Source organism: Taudactylus pleione, unplaced genomic scaffold (assembly GCF_031769625.1).
Source record: "Taudactylus pleione unplaced genomic scaffold, aTauple2 ptg000614l, whole genome shotgun sequence".
Classification (NCBI taxonomy): Eukaryota; Metazoa; Chordata; class Amphibia; order Anura; family Myobatrachidae; genus Taudactylus; species Taudactylus pleione.
Genome location: NW_028285016.1, coordinates 393,801 through 409,960, shown reverse-complemented (window position 1 = coordinate 409,960; position 16,160 = coordinate 393,801). Strand labels below are relative to the sequence as shown.

Here is a 16,160-nt window from a genome sequence, read left to right as displayed (position 1 = left end):
GAGATGATTTCTGTGTAAAACATTTTTCACACTCAGGACATGGAAATGGTTTCTCACCTGTGTGACATCGCTGATGTGCAACAAGATGTGATATCTTTGTAAAACATTTTCCACATTCAGAACATGGAAATGGTTTATCAGTTGTGTGACTTCTCACATGTTTAACAAGAGCTGATTTCAGTGTAAAACATTTCCCACACACAGAACATGGAAATGGTTTCTCACCTGTGTGATTTCTCTGATGCTGAATAAGATTTGATTTGTGTGTATAACATTTCCCACACTCAGTACACATGAACTGATTCTCACCTGTGTGATTTCTCTGATGTTCAACAAGATGAGATTTCAGTTTAAAACATTTCTCACATTCGGAGCATGAAAATGGCTTCTCACCTGTGTGACTTCTCTCGTGTCTAACAAGATATTGTTTCTGTGTAAAACTTTTCCCACATTCAGAACATTGAAATGGTTTCTTATCTGTGTGACTTCTCTTATGTCTAGCAAGAGATGATTGGTTTGTAAAACATTTCCCACACTCAGAACATGGAAATGGTTTCTCACCTGTGTGACTTCTCTGATGTATAACCAGAAATGATTTTTGTGTAAAACTTTTTCCACACTCAGAACATGGAAATGGTTTCTCACCTGTGTGAATACTCTGATGTTCAATAACATTTGATTTATGTTTAAAACATTTCCCACACTCAGAACATGGAAATGGTTTCTCACCTGTGTGACTTCTCTGATGCACTATAAGTGCTGATTTGCGTGTAAAACATTTCCCACACTCAGAACATGGAAATGGTTTCTCGCCTGTGTGACTTCTCTCATGTCTAACAAGAGCTGATTTATATGTGAAACTTTTCCCACACTCAGAACATGGAAATGGTTTCTCACCTGTGTGAATACTCTGATGTTCAATAAGATTTGATTTATGTTTAAAACATTTCCCACACTCAGAACATGGAAATGGTATCTCACCTGTGTGACTTCTCTGATGCACTATAAGAGCTGATTTGCGTGTAAAACATTTCCCACACTGAGAGCATGGAAATGGTTTCTCACCTGTGTGACTTCTTTCATGTGTAACAAGAGCTGATTTCTGTGTAAAACATTTCCCACACTCAGGACATGGAAAAGACCTTTCACTTGTGTGACTTCTCTCATGTGTAACAAATGAAAGTTTGGGTGTAAAACTTTTTCCACACTTAGAAGAGGAAGTGACTGTATCACCGCTATGATCTGTACTATGTACAATATGTGAGTTACCAGGAGAACAATCTTCAAGAATAGAGGGATTAGATGATATATCTGCACTAAGAGCAGCTGGATGTATATTTAAGGCAATGCGGTTTTCTTCTGGAGACCCTCGTGTGATGTTCTCATCTTCTAATTTAAGGTCTGGAGACCAAACAAGATGCCCCTCCGAGGTATTCCTTGTATTGGGTCCAACTGGTAGAAAAAAAAGAGCGTTAACCTAATAACCCACAGTAAAGGCATCATTAATCAATATTTATATCACCCCTATTCCCATAGGTCTGTGCTTAGTACAACCTAATCTATTTATTTTTCTTATATAGCAATATATAGAAAATGCGAGGTTATGTGTATACTGTAAGAAAGGAGTTAGAGAGGGAAGCTATGAAGATTATGCAAGCATTTCTGGAGTCTAATAAGCTTGTCTGAAGAGGGGAGTTTTCAGGGAACACTTGAATGTTTGGAGAATAGCGGAAAGTCTTACTGTGCATGGGAGGGCATTCCACAGGGTGGGTGCAGCCCGAAAAAATTCCTGTAATCGTACATGGGAGCAGGTAATGCGTGGGAATAAGAGATACAGAACTTGTGCAGAGCGGAGAGGTTGGGTTGGAAGATATTATGAGATAAGTGAAGAGATGTATGTTGGTGTGGTTTGATTAGCTGTATGTGTGAGTGTAAGTATTTTATATTGCATACGGTAGAAGACCGGTAGCTAATGGAGGGCCTGACAGAGCGGATCAGCAGACAATGAACGTTTGGCGAGGAATATCAGCCTCGCAGCCAACTGCATTCATAATGGAGAGTAGTGGTAAGAGTCTTTTTGGGAAGACCAGTAAGAAGACTATTGCAATAGTCAATACGGGAAATAATGAGTGTAAGGATTAGAGTTTTTGCAGTGTCTTGTGTGAGATATGGTCGAATTTTGGCTATGTTTTTTAGATGTATGTAACATGATTTTGAGACAGATTGAATGTGGGGAACAAAGGACCATTCAGAGTCAAGGATTACACCTAGGCAGCGAGTTTGTGGGGTGGGGCTAATTGTCGAGTTATCAATAGTGATAGAGATCTAAGGTTGGTAACTACTATTGGCCGGTGGAAATATTACTCATTCTGTCTTGGATATATTAAGTTTGAGGTGGCGAGATGACATCCAAGATGAAATGGCAGAGAGACAGTCAGTGACACGGACCAGCACAGATAGTGACAAATCTGGGGAGGATAGGTAAATTTGTGTATTGTCCACGTACAGATGATACTGAAAACCAAAGGAGCTGATTAGTTTGCCAAGAGAGGTGGTATAGATTGAGAAAAGCAGAGGACCTAAGACTGAGCCTTGCGATACTCCAACTGATAGAGGTAGCAAAGAGGCAGAATCAGAAAAGCGAACAGTAAAAGAGCGATTAGATAGGTAGGATGAGAACCAAAAAAGGACTGTGTCTTGAAGACCTAGGAATTGTAGTGTTTGTATGAGAAGAGAGTGGTCAACAGTGTCAAAGGAAGCAGAGAAATCTAGTAGAATAAGAAGTGAGTAATGGCCTTTAGCCTTGGCAGTGACCAGATCATTTACTACATTAGTCAGTGCTGTCTGTGTGCAGTGTTGGGAATGAAGGCCGGACTGATGCGGGTCCAATAAATTGTGGGAGTTAAGAAAGTTTGAGAGGTGAGTGTAGGCAAGTCTCTCAAGTAGCTTGGAGGGGCATGGGAGCTGGGAGATAGGATGGTAATTTGAGAGAGAGTTAGGGTCAGAATTTAGTTTTTTCACACTGGGAGTAATCATGTGGAACACTTTGAGCTGCCACCGTTCACGCTCATAAATATAATCCAGGAGAAGAAAGGAAACGAGGGGAATTTTGTTGAGTGATGCACAATAGATCATATATTTTACTTTATTAAAATTCACAACATTTTATTGGTACTTGTATTAAAATTAATTCAGAACATGTTCCCACATTTGTATTTTGTAAATCATATATTTGATCCATTTGTCCTAATATTGTGGACCCACAGCCGCATTGTGAAATCCACATACAGATCTCCATTTGGGCTGTTGGAGCTCACTGCCATAGCTCGAAAGGAAGAATGACCCGAGCCACTTTTTAGCGTATGGTGGATCGCAGTCGGGTAGGGTGTCAAGAGTTTGCCCCTGGCATACTTGGATGATATAGAAATATATTCAGCAAATATGGGAGAAGCATCTCTAATATGTGGCTCAGATGCTAGCGCTCATTAGTAGGGCAGGGCTGACCACTAGAACAGCTTCGCCGGAAAAGGCTAAGGTTGACGCCATCCAGCTTTGGCGTTGACCCACTAATCAGCGACAAGTATGAACAGAAGGGTATATTGCTAAACCCCTAGCCAACCTGATAACTAAGGAGTATGCATTCGCTCAGTTGAAAGACATCTCCAAGTCAACAGTGTTAGCCGCCTCTGACTTCCGACTGGTCTTTGTGCAAATGGATGTCTCTGATTGTGGAATCGGCGCTGTGCTCAGCCAGGTAGAGAATGATGGCTGTGAACATCCCGTTGCCTATCTCTCCCAGAATCTTGTTGACCGCGAGAAAGCATATGCCACCATCTACAAGGGTGCGGGTTCTCTATTGTCTCAAACCCTAATCCCCCAGTTGGTTGCAGCTGACCGCTGGAGACAACAAACGGTTGCTATGGTAGAGCTTGGCACTGCAAACCTATAACTTCTCAATTTCTCACAAAAAGGGTCAAAACCACAAAAATGCGGATGTCAACAGGAAAGACCCAAACCTTGATGCACCCCGGGATTTATCCAGCCAGCCTCCCTCTCCACTGAGAATACGGACTAAAAAGTAGGCGAGGGCTGTGTTTAGCCCAGTATTCTGTAATAACTTTATACCCTGGTGATTATGCTGGGACTGTACATATGAAATTATGTTGTGTCTTTAAGCAACTTAGGTAAGGAATAGTAGTGTATTCAAAAGCCAGGCATGGTGACCCTATGTGCCTGATTTAATCACTTTAATTAGGAAATGTGTATTGTATTCCTATGCTTTAAGATCCTAGACACAGAAGTAAGCCAAACACCCCTACAGCCGGAAGCTATTTTGGGGGAATAAGGAGGGCTGGATGTGCAGTCACAAACCCTAGGCTAAGAGGTGAGACTCTGCCGGAGATCTGTTGTGGGAACTATTGAGTGGAACTGTTCACCTGCTACCATACCTGGGTGATCTGCAACTCCGTATCTTCACAGTAGACATTAAACAGTGTCACTGCCCAGCCACACACTGACCTCACACACTGCACAGGCTCAGCCACAGTGACATGCAGATTGTACACCAAATGTCCAGGCTGTGGACCTACACAGACAGTACCCAGTGTCACTGCCCAGCCACGAGCACAGACACTGCCCTCACGCAAACAAATATACAATGGCCCAGCCATGGGTTATACTACATAAAGTTCTCCAAATAGGCTTAAAGGATGCAGAACCAGTGAGGCAGAATCTATAAGTCCCTGTGGTTGCCATCATGGGGCAGAGTCCAGCAGCCAGAGTCTGACTGAAATACTGATAATCTAGGCTAAGGCTTTCTGAGAGACACGTACTGAGAAGAGGAGACTGGTCAGATCACTGGGCTGGTAACACACAGTGACATGATGTGAGGGGGGAGAGCAGGAGTATAATAGGGGCTGATGGCTCCTGATGTATGAGATACACCAGAGAGTGTGGGGAGGAGACTGGTCAGATCTCTGGGCTGGTAATACGCAGTGACATGATTTGAGGAGGAAAGCAGAAGTATAATAGGGGCTGATGGCTCCTGATGTATGAGATACACCAGAGAGTGTGGGGAGGAGACTGGTCAGATCTCTGGGCTGGTAACACACAGTGCATGATGCGAGGAGGAGAGCAGGAGTATAATAGGGGCTGATGGCTCCTGATGTATGAGATACACCAGAGAGTGTGGAGAGGAGACTGGTCAGATCTCTGGGCTGGTAACACACAGTGACATGATGTGAGGGGGAGAGCAGGAGTATAATAGGGGCTGATGGCTCCTGATGTATGAGATACACCAGAGAGTGTGGGGAGGAGACTGGTCAGATCTCTGGGCTGGTAACACAAAGTGAGGAGGAGAGCATGCGTATAATAAGGGCTGACGGCTCCTGATGTATGAGATACACCAGAGAGTGTGGGGAGGAGACTGGTCAGATCTCTGGGCTGGTAACACACAGTGACATGATGCGAGGGGGAGAGCAGGAGTCTCATAAGGGCTGATGTATCCAAACTCCCCACTGGGCAAAAAGAGTGTAGGATAAGAGATTGTTGTAGAGACTGAGCAAGGAGAATATTTCATTATTTTCTATAAAAAATGTTTAGAACTCACCTGAGCTGATTTTTCTAGGGATTTCCTTCACATTACACTGCTGATCACCCCTCACATACGTCTCTTCTTCTCCCTCTGTAACTTCTGCCATATTATCAGTTACATACGTCTCTTTTCCACCCACTATATCTTCTTCCTTTAAATCAGTCACATACGTCTCTTCTCCCTCTATATCTTCTGCCTTCATATTAGTCACATACGTCTCTTCTTCTCCCTCTATATCTTCTGCATTTATATCAGTCACATACGTCTCTCCTTCTCCCTCTATATCTTCTGCCTTATTATCAGTTACATAAGTCTCTTCTACATCCTCTATTTCTTCCTTTATATCAGTCACATACGTCTCTTCTTCTCCCTCTATATCTTCTGCCTTCATATTAGTCACATACGTCTCTTCTTCTCCCTCTATATCTTCTGCCTTTATATCAGTCACATACGTCTCTTCTCCCTCTTTATCTTCTGCCTTTATATCAGTAACATACGTCTCTTCTTCTGCCTTCATATCAGTCTCTTCTGTACAGTCCTGGGAATAAAGAGGACGGGGACATCTCTCTGGGGTATTTCTATTACTGTGTACATCTGTAGGAGACACATAGTGACTGAATACATTGTATACATGTGATTATCAGGTGATGTGTATATAGGGGCCCCCATAGCTACTCTCCCCTGTACAATAACGACAGTATCCTCTTACCCAGTGATGTGAGGGGCCGGTGATTCTCCATCATCATGTCCTTGTACAGACCCTTGTGTTCCTCTATATAGTCCCCATCCTGCATGGATACATAGACAGTGACATCCTGACACCTTATAGGAACCTGACACACATAATGATACAGTCATCACCCAGACACATCCCAGGTGTTACTGTATAATGTCCCATTCCCAGCAGTCACCTATCCAGTCATCACCCAGACACATCCCCTGGTGTTACTGTATAATGTCCCATTCCCAGCAGTCACCTCTCCAGTCATCACCCAGACACATCCCACGGTGTTACTGTATAATGTCCTATTCCCAGCAGTCACCTCTCCAGTCATCACTTGGTATAACTGTATAATGTCCCATTCCCAGCAGTCACCTCTCCAGTCATCACTCAGACACATCCCCTGGTGTTACTGTATAATGTCCCATTCCCAGCAGTCACCTCTCCAGTCAGCAGCTTAATGATCTTGTTGGCGATTTCTAGGATCTTCTGGTCATTGTCTGTCTCATATATCAGTGAGTGCGGTGGAGGCACCGTGATGGGTCTCTGGGTCCTGCTCAGTCCTCCTGACACACAGGTACGGCTGCTGGGTGTCTCACACTCACCGGATGTCTTCTTCACTACTGTGTAATCCTGTGTATTGGTGGAGACACCAAATATCACTACATACACTCTCAGATCCCCTCACCTCCCTAGTCATGTCCCTGTATTATTACTATAGATATACGTGATGTTACTGTGACACTCACAGATCCCCTCACCTCCCCAGTTATGTCCCTGTATTATTACTATAGATATACGTGATGTTACTGTGACTTACCCATATCCCCTCACCTCCCCAGTCATGTCCCTGTATTATTACTATAGATATAAGTGATGTCACTGTGACACCCCCAGATCCCCTCACCTCCCCAGTCATGTCCCTGTATTATTACTATAGATATAAGTGATGTCACTGTGACACCCCAGATCCCCTCACCTCCCCAGTCATGTCCCTGTATTATTACTATAGATATAAATTATGTCACTGTGACTCCCCCAGATCCCCTCACCTCCCCAGTCATGTCCCTATACTATTACTATAGATATAAGTGATGTCATTGTGACACTCCCAGATCCTCTCACCTCCCCAGTCATGTCCCTGTATTATTACTATAGATATAAGTAATGTCAGTGTGACACTCCCAGATCCTCTCACCTCCCCAGTCATGTCCCTGTATTAATACTATAGATATAAGTGAGGTCACTGTGACACTCCCAGATCCCCTCACATCCCCAGTCATGTCCCTGTATTATTACTATAGATATAAGTGATGTCACTGTGACACTCCCAGATCCCCTCACCTCCCCAGTCATGTCCCTGTATTATTACTATAGATATAAGTGATGTCACTGTGACACCCCCAGATCCTCTCACCTCCCCAGTCATGTCCCTGTATTATTACTATAGATATAAGTAATGTCAGTGTGACACTCCCAGATCCCCTCACCTCCCCAGTCATGTCCCTGTATTAATACTATAGATATAAGTGAGGTCACTGTGACACTCCCAGATCCCCTCACCTCCCCAGTCATGTCCCTGTATTATTACTATAGATATAAGTGATGTCACTGTGACACTCCCAGATCCCCTCACCTCCCCAGTCATGTCCCTGTATTAATACTATAGATATAAGTGATGTCACTGTCACACTCCCAGATCCCCCTCACCTCCCCATTCATGTCCCTGTATTATTACTATAGATATAAGTGATGTCACAGTGTCACTCCCAGATCCCCTCACCTCCCCAGTTATGTCCCTGTATTATTACTATAGATATACGTGATGTTACTGTGACTTACCCATATCCCCTCACCTCCCCAGTCATGTCCCTGTATTATTACTATAGATATAAGTGATGTCACTGTGACACTGCCAGATCCTCTCACCTCCCCAGTCATGTCCCTGTATTATTACTATAGATATAAGTGATGTCACTGTGACACCCCCAGATCCCCTCACCTCCCCAGTCATGTCCCTGTATTATTACTATAGATATAAGTGATGTCACTGTGACACCCCCAGATCCTCTCACCTCCCCAGTCATGTCCCTGTATTATTACTATAGATATAAGTGATGTCACTGTGACCCTCCCAGATCCCCTCACCTCCCCAGTCATGTCCCTGTATTATTACTATAGATATAAGTGATGTCACTGTGACCCTCCCAGATCCCCTCACCTCCCCAGTCATGTCCCTGTATTATTACTATAGATATAAGTGATGTCACTGTGACACTCCCAGATCCCCTCACCTCCCCAGTCATGTCCCTGTATTATTACTATAGATATGTGATGTCACTGTGACACTCCCAGATCCCCTCACCTCCCCAGTCATGTCCCTGTATTATTACTATAGATATAAGTGATGTCACTGTGACTCCCCCAGATCCCCTCACCTCCCCAGTCATGTCCCTGTATTATTACTATAGATATAAGTGATGTCACTGTGACACCCCCAGATCCCCTCACCGCCCGTCATGTCCCTGTATTATTACTATAGATATAAGTGATGTCATTGTGACACTCCCAGATCCCCTCACCTCCCCAGTCATGTCCCTATACTATTACTATAGATATAAGTGATGTCATTGTGACACTCCCAGATCCTCTCACCTCCCCAGTCACGTCCCTGTATTATTACTATAGATATAAGTGATGTCACTGTGACACTCCCAGATCCCCTCACCTCCCCAGTCATGTCCCTGTATTATTACTATAGATATAAGTGATGTCACTGTGACAGTCCCAGATCCCCCTCACCTCCCCAATCATGTCCCTGTATTATTACTATAGATATAAGTGATGTCACTGTGACACTCCCAGATCCTCTCACCTCCCCAGTCATGTCCCTGTATTATTACTATAGTTATAAGTGATGTCACTGTGACACCCCCAGATCCTCTCACCTCCCCAGCCATGTCCCTGTATAATTACTATAGATATAAGTGGTCACAGTGACACCCCCAGATCCTCTCACCTCCCCAGTCATGTCCCTGTATTATTACTATAGATATAAGTGATGTCACTGTGACACTCCCAGATCCCCTCACCTCCCCAGTCATGTCCCTGTATTATTACTATAGATATAAGTGATGTCACTGTGACACCCCCAGATCCCCTCACCTCCCCAGTCATGTCCCTGTATTATTACTATAGATATAAGTGATGTCACTGTGACGCTCCCAGATCCCCTCACCTCCCCAGTCATGTCCCTGTATTATTACTATAGATATATGTGATGTCACTGTGACACCCCCAGACCCTCTCACCTCCCCAGTCATGTCCCTGTATTATTACTATAGATATAAGTGAGGTCACTGTGACACTCCCAGATCCTCTCACCTCCCCAGTCATGTCCCTGTATTATTACTATAGATATAAGTGATGTCACTGTGACACTCCCAGATCCCCTCACCTCCCCAGTCATGTCCATGTATTATTACTATAGATATAAGTGATGTCACTGTGACACCCCCAGACCCTCTCACCTCCCCAGTCATGTCCCTGTATTATTACTATAGATATAAGTGATGTCACTGTGACACCCCCAGATCCCCTCACCTCCCCAGTATGTCCCTGTATTATTACTATAGATATAAGTAATGTCACTGTGACACCCCCAGACCCTCTCACCTCCCCAGTCAGTAGGTAGATGATCTCCAGGGTGAGATGTAAGATCCTATCAGTCCTGTGACTCCCGTCCTTGTCCATCCTCAGTGAATTAGTGAGAATACAGAACTTGTGATGTGTAATAAAGACTCTGGTTCCTCACAGCAGGACTGAGTAGGAATAAATACAATATAAGACACATCAGAGAACACATGTAACACAGTCAGACATGTAACAGTGAGTGACAAGTAAATCTCCCCAATCCCACCCGGCCATAGAGCTCTGGTCAGTCAGAGGTCCCCGTGACCCAGCCGGATAAGGCTCCTCAGAGACCGTCACAACGCAGTACTGCATAATGTTACACCAATGCTCCTCTCCTGGCCGGGGGTCTTATTCCTCTTATATAAATAATTGGTGCAATTTGTGAAACAATTTTTAATCTGTGTTTTAATTTTAATCCATAAACTGTAAGATGTGCCCAGAAATATACATAATGTATAAGTGTTTGCTGCCTGTTAGCTGCACTCAACCCAAACCTGTGCCCTAGGGATGGGCATAGAAAGTCCATCATCAAAGGCCAACATCGGCGCCATTCCTTGGTATATACATTGTTAGTTATACTGTGTGACGTGAGCAAGCGAATAGAACTTTGCACTTTATCTAAATTGCGGACATCACATATCCCAGAGCAGCTCACTCTGATGTGCCCAATGGTAAACCCCCTCCCCCAACGCAGTCACCGGTGACATCCTCCCCCTCCTCAGTGCAGTCACCGGTCACACATCCCCCCCTCCTCAGTGCAGTCACCGGTCACACATCCCCCCCATCTCAGTGCAGTCACCGGGCACACATCCCCCCAGCCTCAGTGCAGTCACCGGTCACACATCCCCCCTCCTCAGTGCAGTCACCGGTCACACATCCCCCCCTCCTCAGTGCAGTCACCGGTCACACATCCCCCCTCCCCTCCTCAGTGCAGTCACCGGTCACACATCCCCCCTACCCTCCTCAGTGCAGTCGCCGGTCACACATCTCCCCCTCCTCAGTGCAGTCACCGGTCACACATCCCCCCTCCCCTCCTCAGTGCAGTCGCCGGTCACACATCTCCCCCTCCTCAGTGCAGTCACCGGTCACACATCCCCCCCCTCCTCAGTGCAGTCACCGGTCACACATCCCCCCCTCCTCAGTGCAGTCACCGGTCACACATCCCCCCTCCTCAGTGCAGTCACCGGTCACACATCCCCCCCCCCTCCTCAGTGCAGTCACCGGTCACACATCCCCCCCCCCCCTCCTCAGTGCAGTCACCGGTCACACATCCCCCCCCTCCTCAGTGCAGTCACCGGTCACACATCCCCCCCTCCTCAGTGCAGTCACCGGTCACACATCCCCCCTCCTCAGTGCAGTCACCGGTCACACATCCCCCCCTCCTCAGTGCAGTCACCGGTCACACATCCCCCCCCTCCTCAGTGCAGTCACCGGTCACACATCCCCCCCTCCTCAGTGCAGTCACCGGTCACACATCCCCCCCTCCTCAGTGCAGTCACCGGTCACACATCCCCCCCTCCTCAGTGCAGTCACCGGTCACACATCCCCCCCCTCCTCAGTGCAGTCACCGGTCACACATCCCCCCCTCCTCAGTGCAGTCACCGGTCACACATCCCCCCCTCCTCAGTGCAGTCACCGGTCACACATCCCCCCCTCCTCAGTGCAGTCACCGGTCACACATCCCCCCCTCCTCAGTGCAGTCACCGGTCACACATCCCCCCTCCTCAGTGCAGTCACCGGTCACACATCCCCCCCTCCTCAGTGCAGTCACCGGTCACACATCCCCCCCTCCTCAGTGCAGTCACCGGTCACACATCCCCCCCTCCTCAGTGCAGTCACCGGTCACACATCCCCCCCTCCTCAGTGCAGTCACCGGTCACACATCCCCCCCTCCTCAGTGCAGTCACCGGTCACACATCCCCCCCTCCTCAGTGCAGTCACCGGTCACACATCCCCCCCTCCTCAGTGCAGTCACCGGTCACACATCCCCCCCTCCTCAGTGCAGTCACCGGTCACACATCCCCCCCTCCTCAGAGCAGTCACCGGTCACACATCCCCCCCTCCTCAGTGCAGTCACCGGTCACACATCCCCCCCTCCTCAGTGCAGTCACCGGTCACACATCCCCCCCTCCTCAGTGCAGTCACCGGTCACACATCCCCCCCTCCTCAGTGCAGTCACCGGTCAAACATCCCCCCCTCCTCAGTGCAGTCACCGGTCAAACATCCCCCCCTCCTCAGTGCAGTCACCGGTCACACATCCCCCCCTCCTCAGTGCAGTCACCGGTCACACATCCCCCCCTCCTCAGTGCAGTCACCGGTCACACATCCCCCCCCTCCTCAGTGCAGTCACCGGTCACACATCCCCCCCCTCCTCAGTGCAGTCACCGGTCACACATCCCCCCCTCCTCAGTGCAGTCACCGGTCACACATCCCCCCCTCCTCAGTGCAGTCACCGGTCACACATCCCCCCCTCCTCAGTGCAGTCACCGGTCACACATCCCCCCCTCCTCAGTGCAGTCACCGGTCACACATCCCCCCCTCCTCAGTGCTGTCACCGGTCACACATCCCCCCCTCCTCAGTGCTGTCACCGGTCACACATCCCCCCTCCTCAGTGCAGTCACCGGTCACACATCCCCCCTCCTCAGTGCAGTCACCGGTCACACATCCCCCCCTCCTCAGTGCAGTCACCGGTCACACATCCCCCCCTCCTCAGTGCAGTCACCGGTCACACATCCCCCCCTCCTCAGTGCAGTCACCGGTCACACATCCCCCCCTCCTCAGTGCAGTCACCGGTCACACATCCCCCCCTCCTCAGTGCAGTCACCGGTCACACATCCCCCCCTCCTCAGTGCAGTCACCGGTCACACATCCCCCCCTCCTCAGTGCAGTCACCGGTCACACATCCCCCCCTCCTCAGTGCAGTCACCGGTCACACATCCCCCCCTCCTCAGTGCAGTCACCGGGCACACATCCCCCCCTCCTCAGTGCAGTCACCGGGCACACATCCCCCCCTCCTCAGTGCAGTCACCGGGCACACATCCCCCCCTCCTCAGTGCTGTCACCGGGCACACATCCCCCCCTCCTCAGTGCTGTCACCGGTCACACATCCCCCCCTCCTCAGTGCAGTCACCGGTCACGCATCCCCCCCTCCTCAGTGCAGTCACCGGTCACGCATCCCCCCCTCCTCAGTGCAGTCACCGGTCACGCATCCCCCCCTCCTCAGTGCAGTCACCGGGCACGCATCCCCCCCTCCTCAGTGCAGTCACCGGGCACGCATCCCCCCCTCCTCAGTGCAGTCACCGGGCACGCATCCCCCCCTCCTCAGTGCAGTCACCGGGCACGCATCCCCCCCTCCTCAGTGCAGTCACCGGGCACGCATCCCCCCCTCCTCAGTGCAGTCACCGGGCACACATCCCCCCCTCCTCAGTGCAGTCACCGGGCACACATCCCCCCCTCCTCAGTGCAGTCACCGGTCACACATCCCCCCCTCCTCAGTGCAGTCACCGGTCACACATCCCCCCCTCCTCAGTGCAGTCACCGGTCACACATCCCCCCCTCCTCAGTGCAGTCACCGGTCACGCATCCCCCCCTCCTCAGTGCAGTCACCGGTCACGCATCCCCCCCTCCTCAGTGCAGTCACCGGTCACGCATCCCCCCCTCCTCAGTGCAGTCACCGGTCACGCATCCCCCCCTCCTCAGTGCAGTCACCGGGCACGCATCCCCCCCTCCTCAGTGCAGTCACCGGGCACGCATCCCCCCCTCCTCAGTGCAGTCACCGGGCACGCATCCCCCCCTCCTCAGTGCAGTCACCGGGCACGCATCCCCCCCTCCTCAGTGCAGTCACCGGGCACGCATCCCCCCCTCCTCAGTGCAGTCACCGGTCACACATCCCCCCCTCCTCAGTGCAGTCACCGGTCACACATCCCCCCCTCCTCAGTGCAGTCACCGGTCACACATCCCCCCCTCCTCAGTGCAGTCACCGGTCACACATCCCCCCCTCCTCAGTGCAGTCACCGGTCACACATCCCCCCCTCCTCAGTGCAGTCACCGGTCACACATCCCCCCCTCCTCAGTGCAGTCACCGGTCACACATCCCCCCCTCCTCAGTGCAGTCACCGGTCACACATCCCCCCTCCTCAGTGCAGTCACCGGTCACACATCCCCCCCTCCTCAGTGCAGTCACCGGGCAAACATCCCCCCCTCCTCAGTGCAGTCACCGGGCACACATCCCCCCCTCCTCAGTGCAGTCACCGGGCAAACATCCCCCCCTCCTCAGTGCAGTCACCGGGCACACATCCCCCCCTCCTCAGTGCAGTCACCGGTCACACATCCCCCCCTCCTCAGTGCTGTCACCGGTCACACATCCCCCCCTCCTCAGTGCAGTCACCGGTCACACATCCCCCCCTCCTCAGTGCAGACACCGGTCACACATCCCCCCCTCCTCAGTGCAGTCACCGGTCACACATCCCCCCCTCCTCAGTGCAGTCACCGGTCACACATCCCCCCCTCCTCAGTGCAGTCACCGGGCACACATCCCCCCCTCCTCAGTGCAGTCACCGGGCACACATCCCCCCCTCCTCAGTGCAGTCACCGGGCACACATCCCCCCCTCCTCAGTGCAGTCACCGGGCACACATCCCCCCCTCCTCAGTGCAGTCACCGGGCACACATCCCCCCCTCCTCAGTGCAGTCACCGGGCACACATCCCCCCCTCCTCAGTGCAGTCACCGGGCACACATCCCCCCCTCCTCAGTGCAGTCACCGGTCACACATCCCCCCTCCTCAGTGCAGTCACCGGTCACACATCCCCCCCTCCTCAGTGCAGTCACCGGTCACACATCCCCCCCTCCTCAGTGCAGTCACCGGTCACACATCCCCCCCTCCTCAGTGCAGTCACCGGTCACACATCCCCCCCTCCTCAGTGCAGTCACCGGTCACACATCCCCCCCTCCTCAGTGCAGTCACCGGTCACACATCCCCCCCTCCTCAGTGCAGTCACCGGTCACACATCCCCCCCTCCTCAGTGCAGTCACCGGTCACACATCCCCCCCTCCTCAGTGCAGTCACCGGTCACACATCCCCCCCTCCTCAGTGCAGTCACCGGTCACACATCCCCCCCTCCTCAGTGCAGTCACCGGTCACACATCCCCCCCTCCTCAGTGCAGTCACCGGTCACACATCCCCCCCTCCTCAGTGCAGTCACCGGTCACACATCCCCCCCTCCTCAGTGCAGTCACCGGTCACACATCCCCCCCTCCTCAGTGCAGACACCGGTCACACATCACCCCCTCCTCAGTGCAGTCACCGGGCAAACATCCCCCCCTCCTCAGTGCAGTCACCGGGCACACATCCCCCCCTCCTCAGTGCAGTCACCGGTCACACATCCCCCCCTCCTCAGTGCTGTCACCGGTCACACATCCCCCCCTCCTCAGTGCAGTCACCGGTCACACATCCCCCCCTCCTCAGTGCAGTCACCGGTCACACATCCCCCCCTCCTCAGTGCAGACACCGGTCACACATCCCCCCCTCCTCAGTGCAGTCACCGGTCACACATCCCCCCCTCCTCAGTGCAGTCACCGGTCACACATCCCCCCTCCTCAGTGCAGTCACCGGGCACACACACAGCCGGTACCGGGAGAGCGGTGACAGGAGGTCTGTGTACAGGAAGTGCCAGTAGTTGGGCGGAGCTATGTACAGGAAGTGGCAGTAGTTGGGCGGAGCTATGTACAGGAAGTGCCAGTAGCTGGGCGGAGCTCCAGACAGGAGTGAGGCTTGGAATGCGCGTTTACATTTCCGGGTCACGTGCGTCACACAGGGGGAGGGGCCGAGGTTCCCCGTCAGTCATGTGACCGGGCGGTATCAGGTGACTTACTAATAGCGACGGCGCCGGTGATAGGTCCCCCGGTAACAGCAGCCAGTGTCCCGGCTCTCTCCCCAGTGTCTGAGGTAGGAGGTGAGAGGTATGAGATAAGGGGTAGGAGGTGAGGGATATGAGATGAGAGGGAGGTGAGGGGTAGGTGGTAGGAGGTGAGGGGTAGGAGGTGAGGGGTAGGTGGTAGGAGGTGAGGGGTATGAGATTAGATGTTGGAGATGAGGGGTATGAGGTGAGAGGTATGAGATGAGTGGTAGGAGGTGAGGGGTATGAGATGAGTG

At 51.0% G+C, this 16,160-nt stretch overlaps 1 protein-coding gene across 1 annotated transcript in view; it reads right to left on the bottom strand.

Annotated features, from left to right (window-relative positions):
• LOC148479707 (uncharacterized) overlaps positions 1-15,697 on the bottom strand; it is a 181,134-nt gene extending 165,437 nt beyond the window's left edge. The window contains 2 exon segments of the mRNA XM_088454408.1: positions 9,990-10,135; positions 15,640-15,697. Coding sequence (XP_088310534.1) covers positions 9,990-10,067 — 78 coding nt within the window. The 5' untranslated portion in view covers positions 10,068-10,135; positions 15,640-15,697.
• Between the last annotated feature and the right edge of the window lie 463 nt (positions 15,698-16,160).